Raw genomic sequence first — 24,457 nt, forward strand, 5'->3', positions numbered from 1 at the left:
CCTCGGTTTGTGTTTATAAATAAATCCTTTTAAAATTTTAATGATATTGCTCGACAGTAATACATTGTGCTGATATTTAAAGTGTTTTAATTATGTTTTTACACGAAATTAAACAGAAATATTGTAGATTTTACGTGTTTTTTTAATCGTAGAATTAATTAAGGCTCATTCCGTATCACTCCTCAACTTCGTTAATAACGTCTCACATACTTTACCATTCAATAACGTTGAAATGTGAGAAGTGTAAACAATGAAGATATAAAAATCTCAATAATTTATTTACATTTATAGCCATACAAATTGAAATTAGTCGTAGCAACGAGGGTGTTTTTTCTATTTTGGATTTTTCTGGCCATTAAAAAAAAGCAAAGAAGAGAACCGTGGAACATGTTCGCTAGACCGTACGATACGAGATACATTACGCTTCTCACAACTTGTATTTTCTGTTTACATCACGTGTCCTTCGTCCAATTACACGTCCGTACGGTGTTTTTAAACCACGATGAAGTCATACAATAATTAATGTTATCATGGATGCGAACAACGTGGAAGAAAACGGAGCATTGAACGGAAAAATCAAGGAGCACCCCTCGGAACCCACATCGAAAGCTCGAGAATTTTTTAGGAAAAGATGGTTCCTTTTATTCGTCATATTCCTCGTTTTGTTAGTCGTCGTGTGTATAATCCTTCTTCTTGTATTTCTCATACCTTACATGAAGAGGGAGGTGAAGAGAGATTTTAGATTACCTCCGAACGTATCACCCGATCATTACGATTTAGAGATTCGGGCTCACCTGGAACCGGAAGATTTAAGATTCGAAGGGGTTGCCATCATCACTTTCACTTGCGTAAATACTACAGATACGTTAATCCTTCACGGTAACGGATTGGACGTTCGTGAAAATAGTTTAGACGTGGTTTCTACCGATGGAAAATCGACTTTGGACGTAATCCGCGTCAGTTACGACGAAGAAAACGAATTTATAATCTTCACCCTTTGCCAAAATTTAGAAGTTGGCCGAAAGTACAATATTCATATAAAGTACGATGGAAAATTATCGAATTCACTCGGCTTTTCTGCTATTAAATACCAAGATAACGGCGTTGAAAAGTAGTAAGTATGGTTTTCACTTTCTTTAAAATGTATTCAGAAAGCAGTTTTTAAGTCAGTACTTTTCAACTTTTTAATTGGCGACCCTCTGTAGAATGTATTTTTACTAATTAGTTAGACCGCGAGCTACGGGTCGAGAAGTTTCGTACGAAAATCTCTAATAATTTATCATTTTAACGACAATTAACGTAATTAATTAACTGCCTATCTGTCAGATATTGTATTTTATTTAATAATTAATAAAATGGATACAACTATTCTTTATAATTACTATTCAGAATCCTTGAATTTTTAAATGGTATTTCTTATATGAATTTTAATTGATTCAAAGGCACGCATACTTCCTCGTTGCGAAATCTTCGAATATAGTGTAAATAAATTAGCATAAATCGTATAAATTAATAAAAAATCTCAATAGAAATTACCCCGAAATATATTTTGTCCGATATATAACCTTTATTTTCATTTATATTAACGTAAAATAATTATATATATATATATATATATACAGTAAACAACTGTTGAATGTTACATAATTTCCGGAATGAATTAATGTAAATTGAGGTTTTTAAATAAATTCTTTGGCCTAATTACCGTTTTTTGTCGATGTAAAATAAAAATTAATTGGCAAAGAATATAAATTCGTGGATTAATATTAAGAGAAATTGCTTTAAAATGTCATTAAAGATGCTTTTGTGCAGTATAAGAGTAGGGAGTAACGTTAGAAGAGTTAGAAAAATATGTATTTTTTCAACAGTAACATAATATCCGAGTGTAGAGGAATGATAATGATAATCCAGAATGTCATTTAACTACAGGAACTTTTTATTTTTTTAACTTTTTTCTTAACCAACTCGACTTTGTTTTATCTGGAAAACATCATCGATGGACGTACTTTTGAAAATGTTTCACTCGTAAAGTATTTATTTTGGCGGAATAAAAACATTTAATATTTAAAGAAAATTAAGTTATTTTAAATCTTATTGTAAATAGAAACAAATTATTAAAGAAAAAAATAAACGAAACATACGGAAAGAATCTTGGGTTAAACGGATGAAAGACATCATTTTCTTGGCTTAATTATTGAAAAAGTGTGTTTGGGTGAGATAAAACAGAGAGAAAATTATAAAAATACTTATTTATTTTAATATTCGTTCACATCGGGAATTCATAAGATATGTTGATCGGGAGTTCCTAACTCTTTTGAGTTTTGTTGTCTTCTCGGTATTAAATTTACTTCGGCGATCCCATTGTGTACTGACACAAAATAAGAATAACTTACAAATAAAAAATAAAACAACGGGTAATAATTAATTAATAATACTCGAAAATATCTATATTAAATGTAAATCGAGCTACAGAATTAAGTATTTTGCTTTTATAAAACCTACATAAATTCTTATTACATACTTTAAAGTTATATTTCTAAATATAACGACTCTAATTAACCACCCCCGATGTATCTATCGATCGATCCCTCGTGGTACGTTGGTTTATATCGTTAACACGTTAAGAAATTCGCAATAATTACATATTTTTATAAAATTATAAAGATAAATATTAATTTTTAATCTTTCTTTTAGTGTGGCCGTCACAAAATTCGAACGAACTTACGCCAGAAGAGCATTTCCTTGTTTCGACGAACCTCATTACAAAGCCAGATTCACGATTTCGATCGTAAGAAGGAAAAAATACGTGTCTTTATCGAATATGCCACTTACGGAAACGTCGGAAAGGTAAAAACAATTAAAAAATATCAAAAATTCATGCAAATTTCAATTATAAAACTACATAGAAATCGTCGAAGTACAGTATCTTCGTGCCTATAATCCGCGATAACCCGACCCGCAGAAGATTGCTAGAAGGAAAACAGAATGATTTGTTCTTTAATAGTTCGTTAGGAATAACGAGAAATGTCTTCTGATAGTTTTATAAATTAATTTATGATCATTTCTGAAAGTTTGGAACTTATAAAAATTCATCAAACTTCAAAAACAATGAATTTTGTCGTATATAAACGCAAAATTCTGTCAGATTTATCATTAACAAAATGTTCATTTCATAATAATTACTACAACTTTTCTTCCCCGATAGTTTTTTCCACGCTTCTTACGCACATACTCCAGTTACAAAAACGAGTTGCTTAACTTTCCAGGCAACATTTACAACTGCGCGTGGCGCCATCTGTTATAAATTTTTATTTTGAAAACCTGTTATATTTTTAATTATTATAAAACGGATTTTATAATATATATATATATATATATATAAATGCTAATAACGAGTAAAATCGTCATTAATTAAGTCCGGCCCTACTCGAAATACGACACACGACCCTCTCGACTTTTAACCGCCAACATTTAATAGTATCAATCCCCCTAATAAACAAACTTCCCTGCAAAATTTCAGAAATTTTCAACAAAAAGCGCAGGAATTATTAAGCTTCAAACGGAGTGAACAAAATCGTGCCCACCCCACATACAGAAACCCCCCAAACTTTTTTGCATTTCTCTACGTTTCGAGGTCCCTAGAGTCAAAAAATGTAAAAATTCTGGGGTTGGTCATTCGCCATACTTTCCCTCTGTTGTATACAAATACTGTTATATTTGTCGGGGAATTAAAAAAACAAAAACAGCTTTCAGTCTGTCGAACGGGCATCAAATTATAAACCAGTTTATAGAGGCGATAACTTAAAATATGACCATTCTAAAGCGTGTGTACAGAAGCGACGGAATTGTCACCTCTTTGACATTTTATACGTTTGATGCCAGCTGTTGCCATGCTGCATAATTCTAAAGTGTCTGTATAAATATTTACCAAGTTTATTCGCTTAACTCAGTAGGTTGTATCGGGTTTTCTCTCATGATTTAATTCCTTGTTAAACTTAATAACCTCATTAAAATATTCAAATTATGTTTTCGTGAGAATATATTTATCTTTACGATTTATTTAAATTTATTAATCTCGATATAAAAAAATGTAGATGACAATGAATCCTTGTCTTGTTTTGACTTTAACGCGCGATAAATTTACATCATTTGACCCGAATTAGGTTATAAAAACTTCGACTATTTATAGTTACAGCTGTTCGACATATTTCGTTTTGTTTCTTGAATTACATAAGAGTATTATTTGATTTTTATTTAAAATCTTAGTCATAAGATAACTGAGTTACATCCTTACGGAGTGTAACTCCGTTGCCGCTTACACTCTGTAAACTTTCTGTTATCAATTACGCATAATAATACAAGAGATACACAAATTTACACCCTGTACGATTAACTATACAATGTATAACTCTATTTACTGTACTCTTTTTAAGTACAGGATGTACTGTATGTACTGTACATCATTACTGGTGCATGCTCTTTACACTGTTACAGCTACTGACCCTATAAGAGTATGCAGGGTGTAACTATGTTATTAGTTACGCATAATAGTACAAAATGTAGAGTTACGCGTTGTACTATTATACTATTATATAAGATGTTACTGCGTTTACACCCTTACACACTACTCTGCATGCTCTACATATAGGATGTACTGTATATATACTTCATTATAGGGTACTAGCGTGTTCTGTACACTCTTATAAGATGTAATTCTGTTATCGGTTGTACACTTATTTCAGGGCTTATAACTGTTATCAATTATGCGCTTTTCTTAAGGGATGGAAGGCCCGAGCAGCCACAATCCTTAGTCTCTTCTAGCTCTTTAGTTCATATCTCGGACACTTATAGCTCCTTGGGGCCTTGTAGTTCGCTCTCTAGCACTCCTCAAGCCCTTCTATTCGCTTTGCAGAGCCCTTCTCAAGCTCTTCTAGTCCAAAATTCTGAGTTCCGCTACATGGTCACCTCGTAGTCTATACCCTGACAATCGGCAATCTTTTCCTATTGGTACACTGAATAGGGATCGACGGTAAGTATAAAAGTCTGTTTATCAAAAATATTACATAAAAATTTCGAATAAATATATTATAAATAAACGTATTGATTGAATTACAATACGCTTTCATTCTCATTTAACATTCATTTATTCCTTTTATAAATCTATTCGTTGTATCGGTAAGTACTGTACATTTTTAGTTCGTGAAGTGGATACGATAAGTTGTTGATTTTTGTTAATAAAATAAGTACAGGGTGGCTTAAAGTCTGTTAACTACTATTGTAAAGACTAAATTGTAATTAAATTACATTGAAAATTTGATATAACGCCCTCTTAAATAGCGTCACCCTCATAAGGGCGAGGCCATTTAAGAGGGTCGATAAAGTGCCAACGAATACTCGTAAACGGATCTTTCACATAAATATTAAATAGAAAACCCTTCAGTATGTGTCAATTAGTAAATTATTCCATTAATGTTTAAGATTAGCAATGTGCCATGCCTGATACAATGCACATTGCAAACAACTTTTACGACTTGAATTTTGAAAAGTACGTATACATCTACACAAGTGAACGAAGTAGATTTAATTTAATAGAAGATTATGCAGTGAAGTTTCGATTTAACGCCACTATTCGTTTGCCTCTGAAATTGGTGCTAAGTCGGGTTTAGCACTAAGCCGAAGTATCTCAAACAACACGAATTACCGTATATATAGGACTTTCTATGGGAAAGTGTTAGACACGTGAATAAAAACCAGAAAACTCCACGTGGCCAGGTCAGAGGCGAACTCGCGACCACTACGTGGTGTTACACGGTGGTGTTACCCACTAAGCCACTTGCGGGCCAAATACTAACGAATTTCTCTAGTTAATATTTACGTTTACGAGTATTCGGCGTTTTTTGGCGCTTTGCGCGAGTTACGTCATTCGGGAGGACGTTATATTGAGGTATTAGTTGGATATCACTTTTGCAATCTACACAAAGCTATCATATAACATTTACGTGACTTTTTATTTAATTTACAAAAGTTAAGTTAAAAATAAATAAATAAAGTGGAAGAAAATTTGGAATTTCACTTTGATTAATTCCAGATTTTCTTTCGTCTCCACGTATCACAATTTCAGAAACGTTGATATAAATCATCATTATCAAACGTTTTTCTGGTTGATGACCTCTTCCACTAAATTAAATAACCATGACGTTATGTATAAAAGTTTTAGTGAACTTTCGGTGGCTCGCGAATTAGCGGTTGGATAACTCTAATATAAGCTATCATTTGTTCGAAACTGGTGTGTAGCGCTATATTAAAGTACCTCAGAAAATAGGAATTATATATAGTAACGAAGTAGTGTACATTGAAAAGTTCTCTAATATGTATGCAGTTACTGGCGCTTTACCAGGGTGGCATTAATTAGGAAGCACTATATCGAGGTTTGACTGTAATTAAAATTATAAAATGTAATGTTTTAATATTGAATTTACACGACTTTCTTTTATAGAGATGACGACTGGGAAGTTGACAAATTTCAAACGTCAGTAGTCATGTCTACTTACCTAGTTGCTTTCAGCATTGGTGAGTTTAAAAGTATCGAAAAAGGGAAGGTAAGTAGTGATTTTATTTTATTATTTTATTGTAAAAGAATTACAATTAAATTCTAATATTATTGTTATATAATTAGGTTGCCGTTTGGTATCTAAGAAATAACACCGATATGGAATTTATATTGGATATAGCTCATAGGACGCTCAATTATTTCGAAAGATATTTTCAAATCGATTATGACTTACCTAAACTGGGTAAGGAGCGATTATTTCTTATATAAGTTAAAATATATTTGAATAAAGTTAATGTGCTTATTAACTATGGACTACTTGTGAACTAGACGCCAGTTTATTGATACACAGCAAATCTCCGCGTGGGGATCCCTCCCGTGAGGACTTTTATGAGAACTAGCTCCTATTTGGAACCAGTTCTCATAAAAGTCCTAGGTGCTAAATTAGGTGCTATAAACGTGAAGAAAACCCGGAAAATTTTACTTGGCGAGGAGTAAACCCATCGACCAATTACTAGTGTTTAGTGATTTTATCCACTGTGGAGCTTGGGGTAAAAGGCAATGCGACACATGTACGATCTACCGAGAAGGATGCCTTCCGGGAGGAGTTTCTACGGGAAAATGACTGCTATTTAGATGTTAGATACGTGAAGAAAACGGGGAAACTCTACATGATTAGGCAGTTAATAAGGTGCGAATCCGCGACCAACTGTGTGCCGTGTTCAGTGGTTTTATCCACTCGGCCGTTAGTGGCACTCTTAGAAGAATAGCGAGTACACTAATTCTTAATCTCTATGTTACAACAGCACGCCTAATCTAATTGGAAGAGTATTTTTTTAATACATACATGACCAGGATTTAAAGTGTTTATAACACTTAAAGCCCAGATAGTAGTGTTTTTCATGGTTTATACTCATTACTCATCGTCCCGTAAATTGAAAAACTAGCTAGGATCAACTTTTCCGGCTGTTATAACAGAGGGAAAGTATGACGATCGGTCAAAAAGTGACCTCCAAGGGACTTAGGACAGGTTGAAACTCCGAGAAGTGCAAAAAAATTCGGGTTTTTTTTCCTGTATGTATGAATGTTAGTGTATATGGGGTGAGCACGATTTTGTTCATCCTGTTTGAAGCTTAATAATTCCTGTGCTTTCTGTCGAAAATTTCTGAAATTTTGCAGGGAGGTTCGTTTATTAGGGTGATTGATACTATTAAATTTTGGTGATAAAAGGTCGACGGGGTGGGGAAATAAAGGGGGATCGTGTGTCATATCTCCTCGTGTGTCAAAATCGAACCTAATGACGATTTTACTAGTTATTAGCATTTATAATTTTTTTATAAAACCCGCCCGTCCTCAAAATTAAGCTTTTTGTCATTTTAGAATAGTTAAAAATACAAACAAAATTTTAAAGTAAAATTTCATAATAGATGGCGCCACCAAATGCTGCCGGAAAAGTTAAGTAACTCGTTGCTAAATTTTTTTCATAATTAAAACTTTTACATTTTCAGATCATGTAATTATTCCCGAATATCCTTCTTATGGTATGGAAAATTGGGGTTTGATCATGTATAAAGAAAATGCGTTTCATCCTGAAGCGACTAGGACAACAAAAGCTGCTTTAATTTCTCACGAGAATGTACACCAGGTTATTGCTTTACTTCTTTTTTATAAATAATAATTAAAATAAATATTTATCAATAAAATATTTTACTAATTAGAAATGTATAATAAAAAAATTAAATGATAATTATATTATTTCAGGCTTTATACGTAAGTTTTATTCATATAAATTAGTTAAAATTTTACCGGTTTTGGGCCGTTTTAAGCATTTTTGAGGCCCCCGATCCAACTTTTAAGGGGAATTACACGGGTAGATACACACAAAAGTATCAGTAGTGAGGAGAGATCTAATATTATCGTTACATTACATAAAGTTATATAAATGGGGCCGCACAGGTTACCTAAAATTTCACAACCTAAAACAGCAACTGTATATAATTAGTGCTGAATTGTGACGGCTTAATTGAGGCATTCTTAGTTTCAATACGAGAAAAGGGTTTTAAATAATTGCTTAATTGTAGGATGAAGTGAACATCAATTGGTTTTGCACATCGCTCCTTACTTTTTATTAAAAGAATAATTTCTTTAATGAAATTTTCTGAAAATTCAATTTTAAATTAATCTAGAAAGTTAATTTTTATCTTCTAATTTAAAAACATTAATAATTTATATTATAAAAAAAAATGTAGAATTGATTTTTAATCAAAAATACGCGAGTTTAAGTGAGGTGTTGCTTTTCTGCCGAACAAAAAATTCCTTTACAGAGAAGCTTAACTATTGAAGTGGCTTAGATGTCAGCTTATAACATCATATATGTATTACAAGATTGCATAAAAAACTAATGGAACCGGATTGAAAAGTAAAGTTCGGCATAAACATCTAAATAAAGGAAACTTTTGAAAGTAGTTGCGTGTGAACACTGGAACCAGATTTGACAGTAAGATTAACATGTGAGTATAGTGCACATTACATTACACAGACTACATTGTGCCTTAAAGTACTGTACCTTCACTAATATTGCTTCATGATGCTCTAAAGTTTGGCCAAATTATTGCACTTGCAACGAATTTAAGTCAGAAAGTAAAACTTGAAGCCTTTATTTTCGGTGACAATGTTTGTTTTCCCGATTTATTATCGCGGCGACATTCCTTCATCCAAAACTTCCTGTTGTTGTAGTCTGTGTAATGTGCACTTTATTCACGTTTCAAATCTGTTCCTGTATTATTATGCCACGACTTTCAAACGTTTTCCTTATTTAAATTTTTACGCCGAGATTTACTTTTCAACCTGGTTCTATTAATTTTTTATGGGATTTCAAGTACTTTTCAGTCATCAATAACTTCATAATAATTCTATTTTCACTCGGTAGCCTGCAGTACGTTATATCACTTGATAACAGATTGACGAATAATATGTCAAAATGTAAAATCATCGGCTCTTATTATATAAATACTCAGTATTTTTAAATAAAACCTTCTATAGTTAACAGGAGGCGGTCAGCTCTCGAACGACTTATTAAACATATGCAGATTCTTTCTACAATAGATTGGTGTATTGCAAATATTGCGCTATTGTAAATCTATGCGACAAAATCCCAATCGCGTACGTCCGAAACGATCCAACGAGTTTATTCAAAATTTAACACGTCCACAGTACTCATCGTGGACACTAAATACTTTAAATTTCATTCGAACCGGTTAGTTGGTCGTGGAGATATTAAGGATCAAAGTTGGCGCTTTAGCATTACACGTGTGGCTGAGCTTTAACACACCGTGGTACTTGTAAAATGCGTGCCTTTATCTGTTCTCTATACACTTCTAAACCCCTCTTTACCGATCTGCACCAAAATTTTTATAGCAGCTCTCTAGGCACTGCGGAAAATATAGGCTACCATAAAACTCGAACACCCCATTCCTCCCCTGATTTCATATCTTTGATTATAAGTGATAAATATGTATAATAATAACAAGACAAAGTGAGGCTTTTAATATGGCTTCCATTTGAATATTTTCTCATTTTTGCCCAGGCAGCGCTGGGCATATCTGCTAATTGAATATATACACAGTAGTATAAGAACCGTTTTAAATTATCACGTGTTTTAAGAAAATCTTCGAATTATATTTCATAGCACGTCATAAACTAAAGTAACTTTAATAATTAATGTAAATTTATGAGGATGCGAGAAGTTTTTAATTTATTAATGAATCTTATAGTTGTTAAAAGGCTTCTTTATTTATGGAGAAGATTCGTTAACAAATAATCATTGGCTCTAAATGAGGGGGTGCTATTTGGGAGGGCGCATATCGAGATTTGACTGCCAATATAAAATATTATATACAAGTCTTATATATGTATATACAGTGGTTCGGCAATTTAGTAACTCCTAAATGGTGGGATGATTTGTGGCTGAATGAAGGATTCGCGCGGTATTTTTCATCAGTAGGAGTTCATGGCATCCACCCGGAATGGAGAATGGTAAATAAATAAAGAATTCTTGTTCTTTCAAACATTTTTTTTAAAGTAAAAAATAAATAATATCTTCACTAAACTTTTTTAAATAGGAAGAACTATTTACATATCAATCAAGTAGAATGATGCACTTCGATTGTCATCACCCCGAAAAGACCGTTATAATTCCAATAAACGAACCATCAGATTTTTTAAAACCTATTTCTATTACTTATTCAAAGGTATTAAAATAAAATTTAATTATAAAACATTAGAGAATAATTCATAAAATTGAAATATTAAATAATTTATTACATAAATATTGTAAAATTTTTATTTAATTGAATTGAAGGGAGGACTAATGGTCAGGATGGTGCATTTAATTCTAGGAGACGACACTTTTAAAAAAGGATTAATTGTAAGTTTTAATGTATATATATATATATATATATATATATTATTATTATTAAATTAATTATATAAATGGTGATCTAAAAGTCAGAAACAACTTTAAAATGTCATATATAATTGAATTTTGATTAGTAACGTTGGTAATTAGTTGGTCGTGGGTTTGCGCCTGGCCAACGTGCTGGTCATGTGGAGTTTTCCAGGTTTTCTTCACGTCTATAACACCTAAATATGGGCCAGTTTTCCATAAAAGTCCTCACGAGAGGCACCCCCATCAACAGGTCGCCCGTTGTCGCATGCCTACGTGGTTTAATTGGTTACAGAATACTTTTCTGAAGTTCAAAAAAGAAAGGGATAGATAGAAACGGGAAAAAAGAAAGATTGGGAAATCTATGAAGCACTGTATATGAAATTATACAGACTACAAATTTTGTTACAGAGATAAGTAACTTAATATAACGTAAATAAGGAAAATATATTTAAATACAGCAGCAACTACTGTTACTGTTTGATTAAAACTAAATTATTCTGAGGCACTAAAATGGCCATTTTAATCTTATGCGGAACAGGTTCGAGTAGAAACCCCAATGGAGGCGTCCGGGAGGCGAGCAGGGTCTATATAAGAAGGTCAGGACACGCGTATTGGAGCCGTCATTTTGGGTCTTTTTGAGTGGCGTGTTTAAAGCAAACTTGTACGAGCAATCAGTTTTATACAACATTAATTAAACTAAAATTGCATAAATTAGTTTAATTAATGTTGTATAAAACTGATTGCTCGTACAAGTTTGCTTTAAACACGCCACTCAAAAAGGCCCAAAATGGCGGCTCCAGTACGCGTGTCCTGGCCTTCTTATATAGACCTTGGAGGTGAGGTGCTGCGCCAACATCATCTAGTAGAGGAAATCACAATTAAAATTTTTATAAAATGTTTTTAATTTTAAAAAAATGCGTTATTCTGAATATTTCTGTAAAAACGGTGTATATTTAGACTCAAAATTCACTAGGATACGAATATAAATTTGTTCCTGAACTTTTGGATCATCTCGTATTCATATTATTTATATATTATATATATTATTTTTAATGAGAATATTTATGTAATTTTTTTATAGTCGTATCTAAATGAAAATTCGTACAAAAATGTCGATCACATAAAACTCTGGAAGCATTTAAACTCGGTAATTCTTTTTAAAAACTTAGAATACGTTTTTCTTTAATTTTTGCTTTTATATTGATCATATTAAATATTAAATAGAATAAAAGAATGTGTATTTTGCTTTAAATCGCCCGACAAATTGAAAAAAAAATAATAACAATAATTACTTTTTGGCTTTTTTCCCTTAGGACATTACACGGTTTGAAAAGGTTTTTTCAAAAGTAAATGTCATAAAAAACTGTAAGAACTTTCTGAAAATTAAGTTTGCAATTTTAAAATGTATTAAAAATATTGCAGAATTCTTTTAGTTTTTGCTTTAAAATGAAAAAATAAAGGCATTTATAAATGTAAATTATTAAATACCTTCCAAAAAATCAATTTAAAAATAATATTTTAGAGTAATGAATACTTTAAAAATCTATAATAAATTTCTAAGGGACGTATGAAATAAAATTGTAAGAAAAATAATAATTGTTTGAAAAGTAATTTCGGTTTATCAATATTGATCTTGTTCGTTCCTCGGTATGACGAGTTTAGAATGTTTCGGAACAATTAAATAAGTAAATTAATTAAAAAGTAAATAAAGAATGTGAAATTTATAATTTCAAGTCTAATTAAATCCTCGATGTCTTGAATTACAGCTGAATTCGTGTACAAATAATAGGTACAGGACCGGTGGCTGCTCTAAATTATAACATAAAAAACGCACTTTCCCTTCCACCAAATAAGTTTTAAAGCTCGAAGGCCCTCGTGGCTCGAAGCCCCATACTGTCGTTCCTTTAATGATGTCTAAATTCTATCTTAAATATAAATATTGAGCAAATTTCTGGTAATAAACCATAATACAGCCGGATAAGCGAGCCACTGGTTTATCCAGCTGTATTAAAGAGTGGCCATCTAAACCAACCAGAACACTTAATGTTTAGCTGATTTGTCCGCCATTTTGGTTCTTATATGTTAGACTTTTAGTCGATAATAAATTGCAAGGCGAGAATTAATTCACGATTTTATCAATTATTATGTAAATTATAATTTAATTTAATGTATCTTTTCAAGATGTATCTTTTCAACCATATAAGAATTAAAGAATCGTGGTTACGGGTCGATCCAAAACTATATAACTTATTTCTACAATACCACAATGAATTACGGCTGTAATTAAAGCGAAAGGGGGCCCTACAATACATTAATCATCCTTATTCCATACTTTTCTTTAATGTTTATCATGATTTCATACATAAGTTCAACTCTTTCTTTGTAATTTATGCAAATATCTTTACGACGTTTGGTGTTTAAATACTTTAATATGTCTATTATATTTACCAATTGTTAAAAGTTCAATAACATTTTTGGGAATTTAATTATTTCGGGATAAAAATAATTTTTCCAAAATAAGATCCAAAATGGCGGACGAGTCACAATCCTCTAAGCCTATATAGTAGCTCTAACCGTGTATGACGTCACAGTGTCGACCGAAGCTCCGATTTAAATCTGTTTTAAGTTATTGTAAAGCTTGTTAATTGCTTTAGTAAACTGTCCATTATATTAAAAATATTTAATATTACTTGTAATTACATTATACATAATTTTATTAAAGTAGCTATTTATAACCGTTTAATTCAATGAAATAATAATTTTTTAACTCAACAAAAACAGGCTCAGCCTAAAAAAGCTCGTCTTAACCTCGAAAAAGTAATGGAACCATGGCTATCTCAAGCAGGCTATCCAATTATAACAGCAATTCGAAATTACGAGAAGAACACGCTGAAGATAAGTCAAACCTCATGCTTCAGTTACGAAAACAAATCCTCCGAACAGTACGTTTATATTTTCTGAAGTTTTATTTATTTTAGCAATAGTTTAGACACTAAAAAGTAGTTTAGAGTTCTCTCAAGCACCGTGCACTTAAATCACGTGGTTTGCAAAGCGCTAGAACTTTAAGATAATACTTCTTATAACAGGAAGTGGAGTCTATCTTACATGAAAAAATTCAGTTTGCGAAGAAATTTATGAGTTTATTTAGTAAAGTTTATTTTATCTTTAGACTGTGGAATGTTCCAATTACTGTAATGCACGGAAGTCGACCCGTAATCAATTTAAAAGTAACGAAGTGGCTGACTGAAAGAGAAGGTAAGAAGACATCTTCAATTACATAAGAGAATATTAATGGTCTCGAGCAGCGATCATTTGTCATTTTGTTATTAGATTTATAAATTTTCGGTATCGGATTTTTAAATAACTTTATAATATATAATCTAACAAATATATACACACACATATATATATTGGTTTATTTATTTATTAGATGTTATCGAGGATCTTCCAAATGACAGAAACTGGACATTACTCAATGTAGAACAATTAGGATATTTTCGAGTAAATTACGATGAAACTAATTGGAAATTACTGTTATGGCAATTGAGGCATTATTTTTTGGTAATTTTTTTAATATTAACTATTACTCGTATTAAATGATTTTTACCTAATCATTTAATTGCTAATTCTCATTATTAAGCTTATTGAATTATTATTATTATTATTAAACGCTTGTAATTAAGATAGAAGGCTGATTTATTAAAATTATTTCTTGGATCGGAATAAGAAAGACCTCTGTCACGACATTCTTCCAAGCCATAGATTTAACATTCAAATATTTAGGCATACGGAAATTTGTGTAGATCTACTATAAAATAACTATTTAATGGGAAAATGTTATATCAGACATACAGTTATACGGGTACAATTCAAAAAGCTAAGTCCGTAACAAGTCAGTTTGTTGCATTTAATGATGTATTATAAGTAATAATAGTCATTCGTCAATAGTTCCTTTAGTCTAGTTTCTTTGATCAAATGTTGCTATTATGACTTTTATAGAAATCAATTGAGAAGAAATTACAGATTCGACAGTTATCGTCGAGATAAATAGTAAAATATTAACTCGGAGATAAACGTGCGTAGACTATGGTTAACCCACATTATATTCCATTTATCTTCACAAAGCGCTAATGTAAAGATAAGGTAAACATAATCAGGAATAAACAAATTATTATCGATACACATTTACAAAAATATTCGATATTTTGTAAAATTTGAATTAAGTTGAAAAATCATTAGTAGAAATGTACTGTATAATCAATAAAAGTCAACAAAACCAATAGAAACATGCGCTCGCCTTTGCAGTTATTTCTTGGAATTATAATCGAAAATAACCGAATATACTGGCCAAAAGTCAGTTAATCGAGACATTAAAAACTCAATTAATTCGGTAATTCGGTTAACATATTTAGTAATCAAAACAATAACATATCTTCGATAGCATTCTGGGTCCACTTGCAGCAATTAAATCTTCACAATGGTTAACTGAGCTTTGCGCTGTCCTATATTGACAGAAAGCACGAGGTATCGCATTATTTTAAATTAAAAAAACTAAAATAGTATTGAAAATCTAATGATTTGTATACGCATTTTCTGTACGTGGCTTTCAATTTACTGATGGATCAGTAACTAGATCCTATTTGTTTCTTTGTGGAGCTCTCGAAATGTTTTATCTGAAACCTGAATATCTATAACAAACAGAAGATACTACTCCAAACTCATTATTAAAAATTCGAGTTAGTATCAGAATGCTTCGAATCTTTAGTAAGATGCTTATGAAAGTATTGTACTAACTTAATTTGTATGAAGTGTCATTAATTAAGGAATTTCATTTAAGGTATCGGGATGTCTGTAAAGTAAATTGGGCTGCAATTTTCGAATTGCTGACCTATACGTTCCCGCTGCCGTCTGTCCGTCCTTCGTTAATCTCAAGAACAGAGCTAGATACATGAAAATATGGATCAAATGTGGAAAGCTTAGGAGCTGGAGATCCGAGTAACTTTATACAAGAATATTGCGTACAGATTTTGGTCTTGTAGGAATATTGAAAGATGAAAATGTACGCTTTCTAAGTCTGGAACCGAGTGTTCATTTTTGTTTATTCTTTTACAGATAAAGCTTGGTATTGAATAAGAAGGAACGAATTCAAGTTATTTCGATGGCGAGAACCCGCAGAGAGCGCGAATGCAACAGTTTAATAGGCTTTATCCAGAGCGCTGGATGCAGCCAGTTAAAAATTCTTTGGCATTCGCATTGTCTGTGTGTTCCCACCATTAAAATAACTTCAATTTGTTCCTCTTTACTCAACGCCATGGAAAAGTATACGAAGAGATGGTCATAACTCAAAATCGAAGTTTTAAATATGTTTCTGATGATTTAAAAGTGAAATTTCGTGTTGGTAGTCAGCTTAAGAGATGAATAAGAGACACAGATTCTGTTATTTACCTAAATTTTAGTGGATACGTTCAGTAGCTTACCTATCGATCTCTCGATCCAACAAAATGACTCGATAGAAAAACGAGGAAAAAATTTCAAGAAAAATGGCACAATATACAAAATTGAGATCGTAATCGTGAATTACTTAGTCACTTAAACCAGTTGTATATAAATTTACAACAGATATTATTGTAGCCACACATCACATAAAGCGTAGTCCACATCGTTTAGAATATCACAAAGATTTTAAAATAAAGTATTAAAATTTTATCCACCGTGTGGTATGTTGTAAAATATATCATAACGCTGCAAATAGTGTACGAAAGCATCTTAAATTCGGAACTGAATTCACTCTAAATTTGATTTATTTTATATTTTATTTTAGAAAATACCGTCATTAAATCGAATTCAAATTTTAAGAGATGCCATGTTCTTTGCTGAGTAAGTAAACTTTTCAAATTTAATAATATTATTATTACTCATATTTCATTAAAATAGTTTTATCCTGTCATCGTTTTAGCAAAGGAGATATTCCTCATACCTTGGCGCTTGACATCTTCTCTTATTTTCCTTACGAAAAGGATGTTCTGGTATTAAATGTAGTGGAGTATCCACAGATCGGATACTTTCTGAGAAATTATGAAATGGCTGTTTTTCAAACGGATCTAGAAGAAAAATGGAAAGTAAGACATTTTAATATTTAAAACTATTAAGTTTGTATTTTGCACTTATGCGGAATGAGCGATTCTTAATGTGGATACACGCATCTTCGAGGATGTATGCAATGGCGCGTTATATTAATATCTTCGTGGGGCCCGGGCCAATTTGAATTATAGGACACTACGCACTGTTGACTTCGGGTATTTTTCTTCGCGGAAAATATTTTCTTATAAAAAAATTGGTTTGAGCCTCTCCGACGGTGGAATCCCAGGCAATTGCCCTTTTAGCTCATAGGATGACGCGCCACTGGATGTTTGGCACTCCTACCGCTCTGGAGGATCTGGAATCTGAGCCTGATCGAAAAATCCCAGGAATTTTTCGGGGAGTGATCTTTACCGGTTATGTCCCGTCTTCCACCGTTGTGGATCTGTCCAAACCTATAATGGATATGTATAAAAAGACCCTCTTAGTCTCTCAGAGGGAAATTTCAAGAAAACATTGGGGTGCAAGACATATTTTATGAAGCTTAATGTTCTTTTTTCTCCTTTTCCACTGACAATAGAGACATTTTAAAAATAATATCTTAATAAAAGTATACCAATATTACATTTAAATGCATAATTATGTACTTCTTCCTGTTATAAATCCGTAACTTCGACCTGAACGAACAGAGCTTGAGCTATACTTAAAAAACGTTAAACTAAAATACAAAAAGGCAGTGATATGATTCTAGCCTTTAAATAAAAATATTTAACGAATAGGAGAATATAGGAGTGAGAGAGTATATTTTAAAAATTCAGGGGTGTGAGTAAAGGAAAGGTCTAAGAACCATTAGACTGAATCCGTCATTTCAAGAAACATGATTGACGAGTCATTATCCATTAAAGGAAAAAAGATTTCGATTTACCTAATTGGCTATCGACCTGCCAATCATAATGAGAAAGGTCTGTTTTAGATTTTTATTTCAATTTTTATAGATTTATTTCTCTTCCGTCTGTAATGTCTTGCGAGACTTTTATTTGAAAAATGCAGTGCTGTCCCTATTAGAATCCCAATAAATTACACATTTTCCGAAACACGGGTTTCTATTAAAACCGTTGTTTAAAGCAAGACTCTATAAGATTAGTTTTAATTTTTTTAAATAACAAAAGGTAATTGAAAAATAGAAAATAGAAAAAGGTAGTGAGCTTCTAATAGTCAATGTAGTAAGATAACACTCAATAATATCCCGAATATTGAACTGTTTAGAACAATGCTGTTTAGACTCGAGAAATATGATAGGCTTACACTGGCTTGAATACCTTAAATAATATTCAAACTATTCTTTCTCTGCTTAATTCTTCCTATTTTAGTCTTTATTTTTCTTGTACTCTTCTCATTACTCATTCCGACTGTCTAGAATATTCTCCTCATTCAGCTTCATAATCATAATTCGAAAGGTTGTAGTGTAACTGTCAATGAATTAAGGGATTTAAACAGTTAAACAAATAATAAAAAATAAAGGCGGAGGAGGGAAAACTGATTTTATGGTGGTCATTTTTCTCAGTTATGATCACAACCCACGTACAGCATTTCAGGAAAATTCTAACTAATTTAAATACAGGGAGACTGTCTTCTAACCACACCCTATAATAAATTTAGGAGTTTCTCAATAGAGTCATTTGCTTTATAGATTAACTTACAGGTGTAAGTTCGACTAAAAAGATAAAAAGATGCAATAATAAATAAATAAAAAATTAATCGAAATGAACCGATGTCATGGGATATGGCAACGTAACGCGTGGGCGATCTGTTAAGAGTACTTTCTAAGGGAGACTGGCCTCTATTTAGGTGTTAGAAACGAGTAAAAAGCCCAACTACCGGTGGTCGGGTGCAAACTCTCGACCAGTGTTCGGTGTTTTTATCCATTCGACCATTGGTAAATAGTAGTGAGAGCAATGGCGCTTTATCCTACGGGAAAAAAGGAAAATTGTCTGGGATCTCCACCCTAAAATATTGGTTTGGGCCCACTGTTGGCGGAGATCGCAGGCAAACCAATCTTTTATAAACTCATTTCAGTAGTAAGAATATCGAAATTTAAATTTGGTACCATATCTGGAGCCCTGAATTGCCGGTGTGGCACAGGTGCCACGCAGAACTTAATACAAATATCAACGTAGTGCTTACTGGCATTAAAGATAAAGACAGAATTTCGCTGATAATTTTTTAAAATAATAACAATTCTTTACTCCAATTAATTATAAAAATATAATTAATTTTGTTGCAGTAAAGTTTTTCATCGATAGAATTTTAGCTTCGAGTAATTTCTATTAATAAATAATAAATATCGACAAAAAGTTATTAACAAAAGTTTTTAATAAATAATAAATTCCCTTTTCTAGTTATACATAAGTATTTTTGCTTTAGTAGTTAAAGCATATTCTATTCTTTTTATTGAACTCTAAAAAATGTTGTATGTTTGAAGAAGGCATTGTCGTTACATTTATTCAAATTTGGAAACCACTGACTTAAAAAAAATCATTATAAAATCAAATGAGAAACTATTTGACTTCTGTAGAAACATAAACGGAGTTTTTGAAAGAAATATAAAGAGTAATCTTTCCATTGATTACTTTTTCTATTGAATTTTTAGATTTTTCCATTCGATATTTAAATTGGATTTTCAAATAGATTTATTTATTTGTTTTCTTTCCTATTTATAATGCTCGAAAATTAGTGTAGAAAATTTCCATTTTATAAATGAAAATCCTTTAAGAAGCTTGAGTTTAATTTCTTAATAATTCTGTTAGTTTATTTTATTTTTTCTATCAAAAATTCAAATAAAATGCCTTCAACCCAGTTAAAGAAGCAATAAACATTAATGAAGTATTGATTACGCGACTTTTTCACTAGTTTAAAATACATTTTTCGACAATTTTTGATAATTTGTTTACAGGAAAAGTATGATGTACAGGGGCAAGACACTACTAAAATTGAGATCGACAACATATTTTAAATTAGATAAATTAAGAATATGATTAAAACTTGCAATCCGGCATTATGACTAAATTACAATCATTTTTGCTCCCCATTTTTAAAATTTATTGCTGATTCTGTTACTTTAATTGTACATTGTAATACAGTAAATCCTCTCCAAAACGGAAACCCGCTAAACCGAAAAAAACATTCTGTATCTCAAGATTTCGGTTTAAACAGGTTTTACTATATATTTTTACAGCATTAAATAAAATTACATTCTTTTTACTACTTTAATATATCTTTTCAACAGTTTTTAAAATAATTTTTATTGTTTTTTACAACAAAATTACAATATAATACAATGCATTAAAACCTGTTTAAAACGCTATTAAATTTTGGTGGTTAAAGGTCAAGTTGGTGGGAGATAAGAGGGTCACGTGTCATATCTTGACTGGGGTCGAACTTCACGAAAGTTTTACTTTTTATCGGGTTGCAATTTTCAAAAATACCACCCGATAAATAACCCGTTCTCATAGTACAGTAATCTCCTGGGATCATTACCCAGGAAAGAGGTGGAGCATTTTACACGTAGTTGTGTTTAGGTCATTGATTTGTACAGTACGTTATACGTGTAATTAACACAATATTGTAACATTTAGTACTTCGTACCTGTACGATTCCTTAATACAATGAAGGATACGTAATTTTAGGAATGCGGCAGCGTTACGTAACATATGGACGATTTCTTAGGCAGGTTTCCGTTTTGTAGAGGGTCCGTTTTAGACAGGTCTTACAGGTATTAGTGAAAATTAATTTTTTAATTATTATTTTTATTTCAGAAATTTATTCAATACGCTTTGGGATCGATTTATGCTAGATATTTGCATAATTGGGCTAAAGAAAAAATTGAAGAAGAACTATTGTAATGAATTACATCTTTTATTATATTTTTAAAATATATATATAGAAATAAACTCGTGATTACGTGATAACAAATCATATATTTAATAATAATTCGTATAAATATTCAAGAATTATATAAAATGTTTAAAAATAATTACAACTTTGAATAATTTTTTCCTTCAATTTAGATTATCAAAAGATACATACATTACTATGTTGTGTAAGCACGGTCATAAAAATTGTTTAAGTAATTCAAGAGAAGTGATGAAAGAAGTTATGAAAGGAAAGGACCCAGAAGAAACGTAAGATAAAATAACTTGAATTTTAAATAAAGTTATGGTATAAAAAATGAAATTTTTATTGTAAAAATATTTTCAGAGAATATAACTTTATTGTTGGATGTACTTTCATCATGTACGGCAACAGAAAAGATTGGGAAAACGTTTATAAACGTTACAAAGAGAGCAAAAGTTATGACTGGCTTTATGGAATTTTGCCTTGTACAAACGATGAGATCTTACTTAAAAGGTAAACTTAAAATTTCAATAATTATTTATTTATTTATACATATTTAAAAATCTATTATAATTTGATTTTTTGAAGATTTTTTGATGATGTGTGGAATCCTGAAAAACTCCCGAATTTTTTCACTCTAAAATCTTGGACCGTGTTCATTGAACGTTTGCAAGAAAAATGGTCTTCGTTATCGAAATCGTTGTAAGATTTTCTTATAAATAAATGGTTAACTAATTAAAATTATTAACACGAATTGCTTTAATTTCTTTTAATATATATGTACTCTAAAAAAATTAATAAAACCAGTGTTATGGCCCTAAACTATAACATATTTCGGGCCTTTTCCCTTTACTATTAAATAAATAATGACATATGTAAAGATGTAAAGCCCTCTTATAGACTCATCTTGTTTAGACTTTGTGCAAATCCGGCCTTGAATGAAACTAATTGAATCGTAAGGAAATTCATTAAATTCTTTTAATAATTAACCAAAAAATTAAAGCAATTCGAGTTAAAATTGTGTATAATATAAAAATTATATACATAGCTATATTGACATCAGCACTGACTCACTCACCCACCAATATGAAATGTTTGAGAGGGAGCAAATTGCTGACGAAAAAGTAAACAGTCCAATGGGAAAAGAAACTCAAATACGTTATAAGGAAAATTTGAAATCTCGAAAATATTAAATATTTTACGTTCTACGAGAAGTTAAAGTTGGATGACTAATAACAAAATGGCGTCGAACGTCAGATGGCGCGCCTACTGCTTATTTTGAAACGCTTATAACCATAAATTTGTTGATATTATTCAGATCTACAGCGTTTCTTTAGTCTTATATCGATTATATTTTATTAAGATTTTTTAATATATAGATTAACATAAAAATAATCGACGGCCGAAAGGCCGAGTGATCAAGATGGCAGCCTATCGCTCTGGGAGATCCGGGATCGAATCCGGACCAAATAATCCCTAGAAAATTTTCGGGGGTGGTCCATCTGGATATGGCTAGGCCCCGTCTCATCAACAGGCCGCCCAAGATTCCATTAGAGTGTCTGGCCGAACCCATAATGGGCTTGCTAAAGGAGGCCCTCTTAGTGCTCACAGGGTGGAAAGAGTTAAATAAAAACTATAGAAATAAAAATCCCCGTAACTCGTTTATTTATTTGTTTTAAAGTATATGTTATCCTTTAAATAATTTTAAATGAAATTTTTATTTACAGATATGAAAGAATTGTTTTCGTTCTTATTTCCCAGATAAAAGATTTTGATTCTTTCCAAACGGTATGTGTGACTTTAAACAATTGCTTGTAGTTAGAAATGAAATTTTTATAAAATTACAAAATATCAATTTTAATTATTTATTAAAAATTCTTTATTTTCTCGCTTGAAAGATGAAAGAATTTTACGAAGAAAGAAAAAGCGATTTCAATGAAGATACAAGAACGAATATTGAAAAAGACATGGAGGGACAATTTAAATTGCTGTCTAAGTGGAATGATATAGCCAAAAATATCAGTGAATGGTTGAAAAATGAAAGATGGTTAAAAATAAATATTAAATAATGAAATAATTTTGGCACAAATATGCAAAAGGATGTGTAAAATACGTCACGATCGGCCGCATTCACAACCAAGGATCAGGAGTTAAGCCTTGATTCCACTTACAAGATTTCCAGCGACAATGACAAGCGATAGAGGCTTTTCACGGTAAACAATTCCACAAAGCATCTCTAGTGGCTCGGCGCGCCACTAAGGAATATTCCCGAAGTGTCGAATATTTTCTGCTGCCGCTTACACTCGTGGCTTTCGATAGTCAATAAGACGATACCATACATCTGACGTCAAAACAATAGAATGTACCCTATGTTTGAAAATTTGCTTTGTAACACTTTCGAACGTGGGATAAATTCTATTGTTTTGACGTAGGGTATATGCTATCATCTTATTGGCTATCGAAGCAAATTGGCTTCTTTGCATAACCACAAACAATGGAATAAACTTCTACATTTCGACGCCGAACGTTTGCCATTATAAATCGACGCTACCACTGGTAATTTGCAAGTGGTAACGAGGTTTTAGAGTTAGAAGCTAACGAATTACCATTAATGCTTTGGTTAACTTTTAATTCTTGATCCTTGGGTGTGAGCACGTGCATGTGTCTACCATTTATACATATAGGTATATTAGTGTGTGAGAAATTAGCAAACTGTGACAATAAAAAGTAAATCATTGACAATCATCCAAGCATAATTATGTTTCGAATGATGTTTTGTAAAGAAATTATTAGAATTATTTATAAAATGAATTTATTTTCTTGATCTAGATGATTTTTATGATATTTTAAATACCTTAAAACTAGAAACTACAGTATGTAGCATTATATGTCTGACTAAACTTCAAGTTTTATATTGATGCAGCTACATTTACTTAAAATTTAAGGAAGATTTTGTATAAAATATATTTTTATTTTAATTTAGTAACTTTAGAATTACTCTTAATAAAATCAATTAGATATTTTTACATATATTTATTTATTAAATATAACATTGTAATATGATGTGTCTTGTAAAGAGATCTTTTTTAATTATTTTTCAAATAACATTGAATAAAGTTTATAAATTTTTGATGATTTATTTTCATAAATCGCTATTTTTTGATTAAAACAATGCCGTCAACTGTTTCAAAATTAAAATTAAATGAGTAATTATCGCATAAAATGTAAAGATAATGGTAATCTTCCTTTAAATAAATTCTTCAAAACAAAATCCGTAAACGTCTAAATACATTGTAATCCATTTTTACTTGAGCATAAATTGAACCTTGATCTGACATCAAAAATAAAATTACCCAATATGACATTGCCTACCAATGACCGAGTGGATAAAATCACTAGTCGAGGGTTCACGCCACGACCAGATAACTATCTGGTCAGGCGTGAACCCTCGACTAGTAGTTTTCAACTCTTTGCATGACCGGATAATT

The 24,457-nt window shown here is 31.4% G+C and overlaps 1 protein-coding gene across 1 annotated transcript; it reads left to right on the forward strand.

The window, feature by feature from the left end:
* The first annotated feature begins 383 nt into the window (after positions 1–383).
* Positions 384–24,075, forward strand: LOC136990908 (aminopeptidase N-like). Its single transcript, XM_067289368.1, has 20 exons — positions 384–1,114; positions 2,695–2,847; positions 6,497–6,599; positions 6,677–6,794; positions 8,059–8,195; positions 10,472–10,585; positions 10,672–10,800; positions 10,911–10,976; positions 12,079–12,144; positions 13,779–13,939; positions 14,167–14,252; positions 14,428–14,558; positions 16,819–16,874; positions 16,954–17,116; positions 20,891–20,973; positions 21,143–21,256; positions 21,333–21,482; positions 21,558–21,671; positions 22,697–22,757; positions 22,868–24,075. The coding sequence occupies exons 1-20, from the start codon at positions 531–533 to the stop codon at positions 23,036–23,038; spliced, it is 2,760 nt and encodes a 919-aa protein (XP_067145469.1). The 5' UTR covers positions 384–530; the 3' UTR covers positions 23,039–24,075.
* The last annotated feature ends 382 nt before the right edge of the window (positions 24,076–24,457 follow it).

The sequence above is a fragment of the Centruroides vittatus genome, unplaced genomic scaffold (genome assembly GCF_030686945.1).
Source record: "Centruroides vittatus isolate TY-2023 unplaced genomic scaffold, ASM3068694v2 contig_1381, whole genome shotgun sequence".
In the NCBI taxonomy this organism is placed as follows: Eukaryota; Metazoa; Arthropoda; class Arachnida; order Scorpiones; family Buthidae; genus Centruroides; species Centruroides vittatus.

What these genes read in the sequence shown, in the direction of transcription:
- LOC136990908 (XM_067289368.1), top strand. Translation starts at nt 531, where the DNA reads ATGGATGCGAACAACGTGGAAGAAAACGGAGCATTGAACGGAAAAATC. An exon ending in TCCACCCGGAATGGAGAATG is followed by an intron (nt 10,586 to 10,671) that starts GTAAATAAATAA and finishes TTTTTTAAATAG; the next exon opens with GAAGAACTATTTACATATCA. An exon ending in ATCTAGAAGAAAAATGGAAA is followed by an intron (nt 17,117 to 20,890) that starts GTAAGACATTTT and finishes TTTTTATTTCAG; the next exon opens with AAATTTATTCAATACGCTTT.